Raw genomic sequence first — 14,392 nt, 5'->3', positions numbered from 1 at the left:
CAATTTGCTGTACGCACAATATGCTACCAGAGCAATCTTTTGTGTTTTCAGTTGACCTTTATCTCCGGCAATCTTGTCCTATAAAGAAGAGTGAAATCTCCACTGCAAATCATTAGCAGTCGGGAAATGTCTAATTTGGATGCTGACAAAGATATTAACTTGTGGGGGGGAGGGTGTGAACAATACAACGCATCCTTTTGTCAGAAAGGCAGTTCAAAAGCGGTGTTGTGACTACAGTTGACTGAAGTTCAATTACTGTAATAAATGTATTCCAAATTTCATCTCAATTGCATTTGCATTTTAATGAATGATTCTCACCTTCTTGTCAATTTGGCAGCCGGGCTAGATTTATTAAGTTATTGTATAAACAGGGCATTCTAATGCGGGAATTTAAATGCAAAAATATTTGCACGGTGTGCATTTGAACTGGGGCTGCCTGTTATTAATTTGCCTGTTGTATGAGTTGCCTGAAAATTCAAGAATTTAAGAAGAGCGTTTTAGATCCCTTCTGTCCATCCTCCTTGCCCTCTCTCTTCTTAAATCAATATATCCGGGTGGACTGACAAAATAAGGTGGGGGAGCCATAGATGAAGTAGGCTTTCCAAGCCGCCAGCCTCCACAAACTGGAGAGAAACTGAATTATTGGCTATGATTTGCAAACAGTAAAATGTGTTCAGTGAAAGGTTCCTACGTAGGCAATCCCCTTCTGTAAGAGCAGGACATCCCTGAAATCGGGTTGCTAGAAGTGTTTGTTCATCTAAATGTCATTCCTTCTCCGAGGAAGCACTCCTGGCTTTATAGCCCCATATTTCTTGCAAGCAGAGATGGAAGATGTGAGTGAGAAACAGCTGTATGCAAAGCTATAATGCCATTAAAAGGGGTGTGTGTGTGTGTGTGTGTGTGTGTGTGTGTGTGTGTGTGTGATGTTTGGGCTGTTGGTTTTTTGACAAAGTGATTTGCAGTGGTTAATCCCATGCCCCCTAATAGAAAGGTTGAACGTAAGTTCCATTCATGGCCTCCAAATTGTCCAGCACTCCACAGCTTCTTGCCTGGCCCCCAGTGAAGACAACTGGGACTGTGTTTAGACGGCCTTCAGTCCTAGTGTCCTGTAGGGCCCTGAGAATTTAAGAGGAGCGTTTTAGATCCCTTCTGTCCATCCTCCTTGCCCTCTCTCTTCTGAAATCAATATATCCGAATGGAAGCTGACTCGGGACAGTTATTGCAAGCAGAGTGCCCTCGAGGGTGAATGTCTCCTGCAGACACACTGAAAGAACTGTCTGAGATGAGCTGGCTGCTAGCATGTGCTCAAAGTTTCATTTCAAACTTGTAGCAAGGGAATTTCCTTTAAAGCCCATTTGAAGCTTTCTTCTGAAGTTGTTGCTTTGTTAATAGAGGGAAAAGGGTGGCTGGACCAGTACAACTCAAATTTCAAGGTGCATAGGAATTACTTGGGGTTCCTGTTAAAATGCAGATTCTTACTCAGGAGGCCTTACTGGGGCCCAAGATTCTGTGCTTCTAACAAGCTCTCAAGTGATGAGGATGCTGCTGGTCCAGTAACACACCTTGAGTAATAAGGAGCCACATAGCATCACTCAAGGGAGAAATGGATAGTTGAAGGGCAATAGCTTTGTTACAAGTCTGAAGGGCCACCTGTGTGCTTAAATCTAATACCCCAGAAAGAACTCTTAATCTCATTAGACTCTAATGATTAGAGGATATCAGAAAATTGCCCAAATATTTTACCAGATATTCTAGATGCTTCTCAGAAGGGGCTGTTAATTACTCTATGATCCAAGTTCTGTTCCAGACCATCTTTTCTTGGGCCTGAGGCAATTTCTTTCTTAATACCATATTTTATCATATTTAAGAGGCACTTTTTTCACATTTTAACAATCTCTGAACTGGAGATGCAACGTACAATCATGACTTAATGTAATTGGCATGGGTGTTTTCTTCTTCATGGTTCATGAAATAATGGTATGTCTTATAAGGGATGATGCACTGGTCAGCTATTTTCACCATAATATGCTGTGTAACAAGATGTCCCCAAAACTCTGTGACTTTTAGTATTTCTTCCTTGCTCATATGTCTGTAGGTTAGCTGGGGTTTTACTTATCTGGGCTAACATTAGCTTGGTTCAGGTCTATTCCATGCCTTTCTCATTCTTCTGGATTTAGTGAAATAGTGAGGTTTCTTTCCTTGTCACGGACCTAAATGAGCAAGCTTATGTCAAGCTTTTGTTCAAGTCACATCTACTAACATCCCATTGGCCAAAGACGTCACATTGGCAAAGCCTAAAGGAAGGGGGAGAGGGGAGGCAAGTATTTGCTGACCAGTGACCTAATGTGCCACAGGTAGTGTCTTGGACTAGGTCAGTGGTCGGCAAACTCATAGTCAACAGAGCCAAATATCAACAGTACAATGATTGAAATTTCTTTTGAGAGCCAAATTTTTTAAACTTAAACTTCTTCTAATGCCACTTCTTCAAAATAGACTCACCCAGGCCGTGGTATTTTGTGGAAGAGCCACACTCAAGGGGCCAAAGAGCCGCATGTGGCTCGCGAGCCGCAGTTTGCCGACCACGGGACTAGGTAAAGCAAGGTCCAGAGGGGAAAGGCAAGCCTCCAGTTTTCCTTCTACGAGCCGAGAGATAAACTCTGCACAGGGGCCCAGCGACACACCCACGCTATGCTTTAAAGCTTCCTCTGAATGTGCTTGCCGGGCAGGTGGAGAGAGAAGTTGTGAAATCGCCCACGCACTTCCGATCCCTGCTGTGCTCCTTTCCGCCGTGTGACCCTCGTCATCTGCTTCACCTTTCCCTGTTTTCTCATCTGTAAATCACACCAACCTCTCAGGACTCTTGGGTAAACCGACAATAATAATAGCTCCCAATAACTGAATCCTATGTACTAGGCACCATACTGAGCTCTTGATGTCACAATCCATTTCATTTAATCCTCCCAACAGCCCTCTGAGGCAAGAGCTAATATTTTCCCCATTTGAAGGTGAAGAGGTTGACAGCCTGCCTAAGGGATGGCAGAGTAGAGATCCCCTCCCGGGGCTGTTGCCCAAGCCTTACTCTGCAGACACCTGCCTTCAGGTCTGAAGGGGCTGGGACTGAAGCCCGGGCTGCCCACTCCTGCCCTCTGTCCGTCTCAGCTAATCCCTGCTGAGTGCGTCCCGATTGGCCACAGGAACATTCCTCATTCATCAGCTCGCGCAGACTCCCGCGCAGAGAACATATGTCCCTTAAAAATAAAAGCCCGCCCTCATGCACTGGTTAAGAGGAAGTTGCATTGGGTAGAGGAAACTTTCCATTTTCTAATCTGCTTCTTCCCTCCACTTGCCTGACGCAGTTAATTATTTCATTCCCCATTGTTCCTCCTGCGATGTTAGCCAGGGGAGTTTTCCATTGTGAAAAGCAGTGAGCAAGAGGCCCGAGTGAGTGGATTGAAAGGCGAAAACTGCTCTTCCCTGCAAATAGCTCCCTTCACACAAATAGCCTGGTAATCAGCAATAATGATGAAGAAAATGTAGGGAATTAAATGGGAATTTGCTAAAATATGAAGCATCTTTTAAATGGGCCTCCGTGTGCCAGGGGAGTATTTCAAGCTCGCTAGATGGACATCCTGCAGACTCAAGTTCCCAGAATAGACTGGTGTGTCTGACATGAGGGTCCAGACCCTGCCCCCAACTCTGTTCATCTCTCACACAGGTCTTTCCAGAGGTCTGGCAGGTGGGAGTCTGGCTGCCTGGGTTGAAGAGGGGCTGCAATTCCACCAGAAAACTTGCTTGCTAGAGTTCCTCCAATTGGCCAACACCAACTCCCCTATCTCTTTCTGTGAGTTACTGACAAGACAGGCATTCATCACTGCATTTCAGGGTGTGCTGCAGACTTGGCTTTTCACAGTGTCCTCCTGTACAGGTCCTTGAGAGAAATCTCTTCCTAGTTTCAGGACAAGGAATAGCTAGACAACACCTGAACCGCTTTTTAAAAATCTTCTGGGCATTAGAAATCACGTGAGGGATTGTGTTTCCCTCTTTGCATTGGCCATTAGGGATGCTCAGGGCCAAATCTGTGCACTAGATCATGTGGCATGGATTTTGATACTTGTCTCGCCTGATTTTATTTTCTTGTTTTTCCTGCCCTTTTCTTTTTCTTTTCTACCTTTAATACTTTTTGGAATAAGGGCACAAATAAGTCAAGTAAATAAATCTATTACCAACCTCCTAATTATGACCCCATTGCGAATTCTTGGAGGATATGGTCACCTTTGCAATGCCAGTGCCTTAAACAGAACTTGAAACAGAATAAGTGCCCAGCACAGAATCTGACACATAGCAGGTATCCAGCCCCGGGCCTGGAACATAATATTCAAGCCCTCTGATTCACTGCACCATGGACCATCCGCCTGTCCCTTGTTATAAAATTAATTCATTGGGGTGTTATTAAAATCAAAGGAAATAAAAAGAGTTAGGCTGTTCCATGAGTGGAGGACTAGATGTTCGCTCATACTGTGTTCTTGTCCTATGGCAGCCCTCACACAATACTGCCCGTCGGGTGGCTTAAGCGGCAGAAATGCATTGTCTCACATGTTTGGATGCTAGAAGTCCAAAATCAAGGTGTCAGGAGGGTTGGTTTCTCCTGAGGACTGTGGGAATTTGCTCCACGACTCTCCCCTAGCTCCTGGTAGCTTGTTGGTGATCTTTGGCATCCCTTGGCCTATAGAAGCATCACTTCATCTCTGCCTTCATCTTCACGTGACATTCTGTTTGCATGCGTGTCTTTGTCCAAATTTCTCCCTTTTATAAGGACACCCATCATATTGAATGAGGGGTCAACCCTACTCCAACACGGCCTCACCCTAACTAATTACATCTGCAATGACCCTATTTCCAAATAAGGTCCCATTCAGACGTACCGGGGTTAAGACTTCCAACTATGAATTTTGGGGGAACATAATTCCATCTACAACACATACATTTCAAGATCTAATTGGCTACAAGTTCTGCAGGGGAAGTTGGAGGCTTTTGTCCAGTTACACACTGAAATCGGAGCCCACAGCTCACCGAGCTGGCTGGGTCTGCCAGCGTCCCTGGGGCCCTCCCACTGCCACGGCAATGGCCACACAGGATGGGTGTCCTCTGCGCTGGCCCCACACTCTGCCTCCTACGTGTCCCCTACAGGGACTTGAAGCAACAACCTTCCAGTGCCCAGGATGACGCCCAACCGAGCCACACCAGCCAGGGCAAGACAGCGTCTTTCTCTATAGTCAACTCATGTGTCTCCATCTCTCTAGGTTCCTGATCCGGTCTGTGAAGATAGGTCGCGGGTACTTTGCCATGCTGAGGGAGGAGAGTGCGCTGAAAAAGAGGCAACAGCAACTTCAGAAACTAAGAGAGGAAGAGGAACATAAATTCCAACCAGCCAAAAAGATCTCAGAAATCCATTTGGCGTAAGTAAGCAGAGTAGCTGTGGCACGAGTGGTCTTAGGAAGGACCTTGGACAGCGAACGCTGCCTGGCTGGGCTGAGGGATGGCAGCTATCAGCGTGGGGACCCTTCTCCAGCTAGTGTCTAATGACTAGTTTAGTCTGGTCCAGCCTACCTTGCCACCCTCACCTTCTGGAATTCAGTGGAATATTTTCTGCTCCATGTATCTGTCCTCATATCCAACATCAAGAGCACACTACACCTTGCTGGTCCCCGAACGTGCCTCTTCCCCTCTCCTTCCGGGCTTGTCCCTGCCTCTAGGCCTTTTCCCATGCTGTTCCTTTGGCCTTCCATTGCTCTTCCCTGCATCCTTGTCCAACTAAGATTCTAATTATCTTTAAAGCCCAGCGTAAATGCTGTCCTCTCCTGTTTTCTTGGATTTCAACCCAAATACCCCCACACCCATTTGGGCTCTGGGTTCCCATAATGTGTTTGTATGCTAGTTCACTTTAATCCACACAGATACTCTAGGCCTTCACCTGAAACCCTAGGTCCTGGCTCAGTGTCCAGCAGGTGGGCAAAAATGTCTGTTGGGTTATTTAATAAAGTAGCCCCCCCCTTTTGGGGGGTAAAGGTCTTTCCTCTAGTCAAGAGAGGACCACATTCAGACTAACCCATTATGAAATGTTCATCATATAACAGCAGCAATTAATAATAATAACCACAGCAATAATTATAATGGGTCTACTATATGCTTTATGCACAACTTTCTGTCTAAATTTTAAAACAGTCCTATGAACTAGGTGTTATTATTAGCCCCGTTTTAGAGATTAGGAATAAGGCTTAGAGGTGCTCATATAATTCCTCCTAGGACTCAGGTCGTCAGTTAAAAGCATCCTGAGTCCCCAGCTGAATGACACCCGAATCCGTGGACGGTGCCACTCAGCATGAACAATTTCCTGGGGTCCTTAGCTCATGCAGACGGAATGGGGCACATATCAGGATAGAAAGGAGGTGTTGAGGCACCCAGCTAGAGAGAGAGAGAGAGAGACAGACAGAGAGAGAGAGAGAGAGAGAGAGAGAGACGCATTGATGTGAGAATCACCAATTGGTTGCCCTTTGCAGGCACCCTGACCAGAGACCGAACCTGCAACCTTTTTGGTGCACAGGATGCTGCTCCGACCAACGGAGCTACCCGCTGGGGCAGTTCCAAGCTCTAATCATGGCTTTTGGAAGCCATCCAGGAACCCACCAAGAGTTGCCTTATTAGAAACAGACAATCCTGTCACCCGGGAAATTCCAAAAAATTTAGGAATTGTGTGTCAGAAACCAAGGTCTAAGACTAAATATTAGAACAAAAGACCTAGTGCTAGGACATTACGAGGGTTTTGCAAGCTCTGTGCCAAAAACCAGAGGAAGAGACCGATGCATACATTTTTCTATTATTTCACAATGCCATTCCTCAAGTTTAGGGAATCTGGCAAGAATCCCAGAGGCAGGACTTTTGAGCAGGATCTTTAAAGCCAAGCGGGAGTTCATTGGATGACAAAAAAGAGGCGCTGTTAGACACATGCATATCAGCCCAAGAGAAATTCTTACAGCCAGCATTTCTGGTTGGGAAGGCCAGGGCTGAAAGGGAGGCTGTGATGGTGTTTTTTTTGCCTAAAGTCAGAAACATTAAACAAAAACAAAAAAAAAGCAAGCACATCATGACCTGAGCTTCCTCCATCCACACTCAAGGGGCCACCATGAAGTGCCCTCATGGAACCTTGAAGGGGCATGTGATGCAGAGAAGGGCACTCAATGATTAGGGGTGGGGGCCGAGAGGGGGACCCTCTCCATGAGGGTCTCAGGAGCTCAGAGCAAACTGCCTCCCCTGAGCCGACGGTGCCCACGGTCTGCTGCTCCCAGGGCCACCGGCCGGCTGGCTGCCTTTCCTGGAATAAAGAGAAGGAATAAACTTGGCTGTTTTTGTGCAGGAGCTGTGCTCAGGTTAACAGGCAAGTGAACGGGCGCTGGGAGGGGTGGCGTCCGTTAAAGATCCTTGGGTGACTGTTAAATTGTTCAGTTGTCACATTCCCCTTGTTTGGATGGGGTTTTTAATCCACAGTCACAAAACACCATTCTCCCCTCTCCGATCCATGTTTCCGGGTGAGAGACGTGGTTTATTTAAAGTTTAATAGGTTTAAGTATGCATGAGGTTGCTCCTCTTGTAGACACTGGTCTGGTTATGTCTTATCTGGTGAATTCTATGAGCTGTACAAGGCCAATTATTAAAATACTAGAGGCTCGGTGTATGAAATTCCTGCACGGGGGGGGAGGGGGGTCCCCTCAGCCTGGCCTGTGCCTTCTCATAGTCCAGGACCCCTTGGGGGATATCTGCCTGCCAGCTTAGGGGGGATTGGGCCTAAGCCAGCAATCAGACACCACTCTCATAGTCCAGGGCTCTCGCAGTCCGGGACCCCTCACTCCTTACCACCCACCTGCAGCGGAGGCGGGAGAGGCTCCTGCCACCGCTGCTATGCTTGCCAGCCACGAGCCCGGCTTCTGGCTGAGCGGCACTCCCTCTGTGGGAGCACACTGACCATCAGGGGGCAGCTTCTGTGTTGAGCGTCTGCCTCCTGGTGGTCAGTGCACATCATAGCGACTGGTGGTTCCACCATTTGGTCGAAATGCATATTAGGGTTTTATTATATAGGATAACCAGAAGCTATACTGCCATTGAATGTAGCCATTGGGAGGCAAGGGTTATAGAATAGCATTGATAGGTCATCCCGACCAGTACAGAGTAGTGATTAAGAGCACAGGACTGGGTTCAAGTTCTGCCTTCCCTCATACGACTGTTTAACATTGGGCAAGTCACTGTGTCTCTCCGAACCTCTTTCTCTTCATCCATGGGAATGATACCAAACTACACATTTATTCTGAGGATTAAATTAAATAATGCTTAGCACAGAGTCTGGCATATGCAAAGTTCCCAGTGATTATTGGCTCCTATTATTCAATAAAAAGAATTTGATCTCTTTGGGCCTCAATTACCTAAAATCCTCAGATTTATGGCTAAAACTATTTTTGATGTTTTTCTTGATTTTAGAGCGAGAGGAAGGGAGATGGAGAGAGAGAGAAACATCGATTGGCTGCCTACTGCACTTCCCGCCTACTAAGGATCGAGCCTGCAACCCGGGTATGTGCCCTGACCAGGAATCAAACCAGAGACCGCTCAATGCATAGGACAATGCTCAACCAACTGAGCCACACCGGCCAGGGCCATGGCTAAAAATCTTAATTTCCAGGCACACTTGAAAGCATCTCACATCTAAGAACTATGCTTCTATAATTCTAGTCACAGAAGTATCAGAAGTACAAGTGTTCCTTTTTAAACAAGGTATTTGATCTTGTGTATTATAAAAGCAAAGGGGATTCTTTTTCTCCCTTCTGGATCTAAGACCACAGGATAATTCTTTCAGACAAAAGTTTTAAGTCTGATAAACTATGCAGGGAAAAAAGAAAAGCAAGCATGTCCCCAAAGATTTCTGCCTGCCCAGTCTTTCCCACTGTGTTCAAGCTCGTTTTTCAGCTGAAAAGGTAGGGGGAAAACAAAAGGTAAAATTTGTCTTATTATCGTGGTTGAGAGAAGATTTAAAACCAGCAGTTAAGGAGTGTAAAAGATGGGTTAATTTCTGCATATTCTAAACCACTGGGGGTAAGAGTTGAGCCAGTAAGACAGGGCACTGCCATAAAAATGGTGATAGAAAGAGACTTGACTTGGGTGGTGAATATATAATACAATATACAGATGACATATTATAGAATTGTACACTTGAAACCTATATAATTCTCTTAACCAATGTCACCCCAATAAATTCAACAACAAAAAAGTGTAAAACCTGTCCGCTGAAAACTACAAAACAACGTTGAAAGAAATCAACAAAGACCTGAATAAGTGGGAAGACATCCAAAACAAAAACAAAAAAAGACTAGGCACTGCCAAGGTATTTGCTTGTGGCTTCCTCAGCTCTGGCGTTGAATTAAAAGCCCATGGAAATGGAAATCAGGCGACCAAGATTCTGGTCCCATTTTTCAGTTCACTCTGTGACCCCAGGATTGTCCTCAAGTTCCCAGGAGGAAGGAAAATTCCTAATATGTGCCCAACCCTCCCCACCCCCGCTCCCTTAGCCTCCTCTGCCCCCACCATAGGCAATTCTCAAAACAGCAGCCAAAGGGATCTTTCTCAGATGCAGGTCAGAGCATATATTCTCTCAGCTCAAAATCCTTTTCACTCATTCAGAGAAAAGGCCAAAGTCCTTGCAATGGTCCCCAAGGCCTGTTCTCTCTCCACCCGCCTTTCCCTCTCTCTCTATTCCTCACTCCACTCCAGCCACGCTGTCCTCCTTGCTGTCTCTACAACCCAGGTGCACCTCAGGACATTTGCACATGTTGTTCCCTCTCTCTAGAATGCCATGTCCCCAGACATCTCAATGGCCCACTCCTTTACGCTCTGCAGATTTTTATCAAATGTCACCTTCTCCATGACACCTTCCCAATCATCCTACTTAAAATTGCAACTCCCAGTGCTCCCAGCCCTTACAAACTCCTGGTCTGCTTTTTGCTCCCCATAGCATTTATCACTATCTAGAATAGGGTGGGGAGGCCATGCTGGCCAAATCCAGCCCCCAAGGCTGATTTTGTAAATAAAGTTTTATTGGAACATGTTGTTTACATACTGTCATTGGCTGCTTTCATGCCAAAAGTAGTTGTGACATATACCCTATGTCCTACAAAGTCAGGAAGACTTGTCTGGCCCTTTAAGAAAATATATCCAACTGTATACTAGTATACCACACAATTTACCTATTCATCCTGCTTATTGTCTTTGCTCCTCCACTAGACTATGCGCTCCACGAGAGCAGAGATTTTGGTGTGTTTTTTTTGTTTGTTTGTTAATCCTCAGGCAAGGATATTTTTCCCATTGATTTTTAGAGAGTGAAAGGGAGGGAAGGAGGGAGGGAGGGAGGGAGGGAGGGAGAGAGAGAGAGAGAGAGAGAGAGAAACATCTTTGTGAGAGAGACATATTGATTGGTTGCCTGCCTCCCTCACGTGCCCCAACAGGGGCTGGAGATCAAACCTACAATCCAGATAGGTGCCCTTGACTGGGAATCAAATCATGACCCATTGGTGTGTGGGCCAGCACTCTAACCGCTGAGCCACACCAGCCGGCAGCAGCAGAGGTTTTCCTATGCTCTATTCACTGACTGCATCTAGAACCCTCATCTCTCAAGCCATGTTTATTGCCCAGCATAAAGTTGGTGCCCAGTCGTATTTGCCAAATAACCCCTGGCAAGAGGTGTTTAAAACTGCTGCTCACTGTCGGCTCTGTTTCTCTTTCTGCCTGTTCTTCAGCACCTATGACGATGAGAAGATGAAGAAGGCAGAGGGTGAACTCATATCCCGCCCATTCACCCCCAAGTACAGCTGCCTCATTTCACCTTTGCTACCTGAGTCCCACGTGTAAGTACAGTCTCACCTCTGGCTCGTCTGCCTCGCTAGCTTCTCAAGCGAAACCGAGGTGAAATGACTCACCCGGCTGTCCCTTTGTCCTCCTGAAAGGGACATGGAGCCTAGAGCCGACAACACTATTGGTGTATAAAAATAACAGAGAGCAGACACGGGGGTTTAGAGCTAAGTGGAAAATCAGTGGGGACTGAGTCACTCCGTTCCTTACCGAGCCAGACGCTCTAAATGTCAAATAGCTTGCAAAGCCTGATAGAATCTGTCTACAGCCCTCACAGAGCGTGTGCGATCACATCTCGGCCATGGCTCAGGGGACAGGTTTCCCCAAGACTCGCAGAGCTGCCTCCCAGAGAAGCCCTGCATCTGCTGACCCCAGGCGTGAACTCATCATTGCATGGTGTTCCGGGCTAATCAACCCCCTGAAGGACACTCTGGCTTTCCAAAACCTTGTCATCTTGTTCCCCTGGGGTCTACGCCAAAGAATTGCAACTTTTTCTCTTTTGCTGGTTAGCACTTCCCAATGGGAAGATTTCAGGCACAGAGATAGAAGCTTTTGACGTTAGCGCAGGCAGGGTTTCTCAACCTTGGCACTGCTGACATTTTGGGATGAGTAATTCCTTGTTGTGATGGACTGTCCTGTGTATTGTAGGGTGTTTGGCAGCATCCACGGCATCTACCCATTAGGGGCCAGTAGCACCCAACCCCCAGTTATGACAACCAAAACTGTCTCCAGATATTGACAAATGTCCCCTGGATGCAAAATCATACCCAGGGGCAAAAGAGCATGATGCAATGAATTCTAGACTTCTCTGTCCACCATTCACTCATTTGTCAAATATTATTAGGCCCCTATGGTATGCACAGTAATATGCACTGCCTGCTCTGTAGGCATTATCTCATCCAGTCCTCTCGTGTAGGTATATTGTTGTCCCCTCTCTGCAGGGAGAAAGCATAAGCCCAAGGTCATAGAGCTCAGTGTGTTGCCGTGCTGAGGTTTGAAAGCAAGTCTGCCTGACTTCAGAGCCTAAGCTCTCACCACCACACACTGCACAGAAAGTACATCCCAACACCTTTGAGGAGCTCCCGATATGTGTACTTGAGAGTAAAAAAAAATGCAAAAGTGAAATCAGAGGATGAGATGGCAGACAAAAGAAGATCATTAGTAAGAGCACTTAGTTCATCTGTGGAAGATACCACCATCATCATCATCACCATCATACTACTACCATCATCATCATCACCACCACTACCATCATCACCATCATCATCATCACTATCACTATCATCATCATCACCATTACCATCATCATCACCATCATCACCACCATCAATATCATCACTATTACCACCAATACCATCATCATCACCATCGTCATCATCACCTCCCTATCATCATCACCATCACCACCACTACCACCACCATCATCATCACCATCACTATCATCATCACCACCACCACTACCATCATCACCATCACTATCATCATCACCACCACCACTACCATGTATTTGGACACATCCTTACCTTTCCCTAATATTCCAGCTTTTGACACCTCACTCTCCACTTTCCTCCTATGTACTTCCCTCTGGTAGATATTATGATTGGCTTCTAGATAGACTTATTTGTTCAGGGACATTCCAACTGGCAGCTGAAGGCTGATCTTCTTAAAACATCGGCAGGCCTTGCAATTTCTCCTAATGTCTCTTGGAAGCCCTTGTGTTTCTGCCTGTCTCTGCCATGGATGAGCCTCTGAAACCAAATGGTGAAGATCAGTGGGTCTCGCTTTCACTTGCATCCCAATCATCTGGGGATGGGAAGTGGGGAGAAGGGGTGGGGGTGGAAAGCCTGGAAGAAATGTATGCCCCACCCTCCATTCATTTGGTCTGAGCAAATTGAGGCTCAAATCAACTGTGGAACTAACTGGAAAGTTTCTTGCTCATCTTCCATCAATGCCAGATGGGGAAACTGAAGCTCAGAGAGGGGGAAACCTGCCTAAATTCTCCCAACAGGAATCCTGATCTCCTAGCTCCTAAGTCAGATCTTTGTATCAGGTTTGTTAGGTGGGCTACTACTATTATATTCTTCTTTTTCTTTATCATCATCATCATCATCATCATCATCATCATCATCTGTTATGCCCCAGACAAGGATCAGCAAACTTTTTCTTAAAGGGACAGAAAGTAAATAATTTAGCCTTTGCAGAGCAGATGGTCTCTCTTGAAACTAGCTTTGTCATGCAGTATGAAAGCTACAATGAATGGATGTGGCCGTGTTCCAAAAAAGTTTTATTTGCCAACACAGGCAGTAGGCCCACTGGCAGCAGTCTGCCAACTCCTGCCCAGACTGAAGGCTGCACTTTCTTCTCCTTGGCTGCTAAAAGGCTCTGCTGCATTTGATGACTATATCAGTATCTACTGCTGTGTTATAGACCCACCTCAGAATGGGTGGCTTAAGACAGCAACCACTTGTTACTGCTCATGAGTCTACAGGTTAGCTGGGTGGCTCTTCTGGTCCAAGCCAGCTTGGCTGATCCTGGCTAGGCTAGTGTGCACCCCGTGGATGGGCGAGCTGGAGGCCGCCCCATCTAGGATGGCTCATTCTCAGGTTGTTGGTGATGGGTTGTTGGCTGGGGTAACAGAAGTGACTGAGCCCCGAGTCTCTCATCATCCCAGCTCGGGCTCATTCACATGATGGGCATGAAGGTTCCAAGAACAAGAGCCAAAGCATCTAGTCTTTTGAGGCTTAAGCTCAGAATGAACACAGTGATCCTTCCACCACCTTCACTGGCCACAGCAAGGCATCAGTCCAGCCCAGATACAAGGAATAGGGGAAAATACTCCATCTCTCGCTGGGGGAGATGCAAAGTCACATTGCAAAGTGCAGATGCAGGGAGGGGTGGTGCATCGAGGCACTCTGTAATCAGTCTACCAAAGGCAGGGCATGCCGGTCAATTCTCACATTCTCAGTTAGCATGTTAACCAGTGTGGACTGAGCTGCTCATTCCCTTCAATCCCAATGCAATTGATCCCCAAACCAGCTGAAAATTCTCAACTAACTTTGTGGGGATCAATTCAATCATGTCAATGGAGACTTGATTTTGATCTTTATTTTTTTAATATATTTTTATTGATTTCAGAGAGGAAGGGAGAGGGAGAGAGAGAGAGAAACATCAATGATGAGAGAGAATCATTGATTGGCTGCCTCCAGCATGCCCCCCACTGGGGATCAAGCCTGCAACCCAGACATATACCCTGACCGAGAATCAAACCGTGACCTCCTGGTTCATAGGTTGACACTCAACACTGAGCCATGCCGGCCGGGCTTGACTTTGATCTTGGAAGGGGTGAGAGAGAATAGTCTCCAGGAATGAGAAACAGCTCTGACATGACTGGCCTGTCCCTCACAGCCTTTCCTGGAAGCGACTGTGCAGGGAGGGCAGTGCCCGCGAC

General features: G+C 46.5%; 1 protein-coding gene across 1 annotated transcript in view; it reads left to right on the top strand.

The window, feature by feature from the left end:
- CCDC60 (coiled-coil domain containing 60) overlaps nt 1-14,392 on the top strand; it is a gene marked incomplete at both ends in the record, with an annotated part of 97,140 nt that overhangs the window by 58,271 nt on the left and 24,477 nt on the right. The window contains 2 exons of the mRNA XM_079763296.1: nt 5,301-5,456; nt 10,833-10,940. Of these exons, the coding sequence (XP_079619422.1) occupies nt 5,301-5,456; nt 10,833-10,940 (264 nt within the window). The remainder of the gene's footprint in view (nt 1-5,300; nt 5,457-10,832; nt 10,941-14,392) is intronic.

Source organism: Cnephaeus nilssonii, assembly GCF_951640355.1.
Source record: "Cnephaeus nilssonii genome assembly, chromosome: 22".
Classification (NCBI taxonomy): domain Eukaryota; kingdom Metazoa; phylum Chordata; class Mammalia; order Chiroptera; family Vespertilionidae; genus Cnephaeus; species Cnephaeus nilssonii.
The sequence above is the reverse complement of the archived record's forward strand: the minus strand, read 5'-3'. Positions and strand labels throughout refer to the sequence as shown.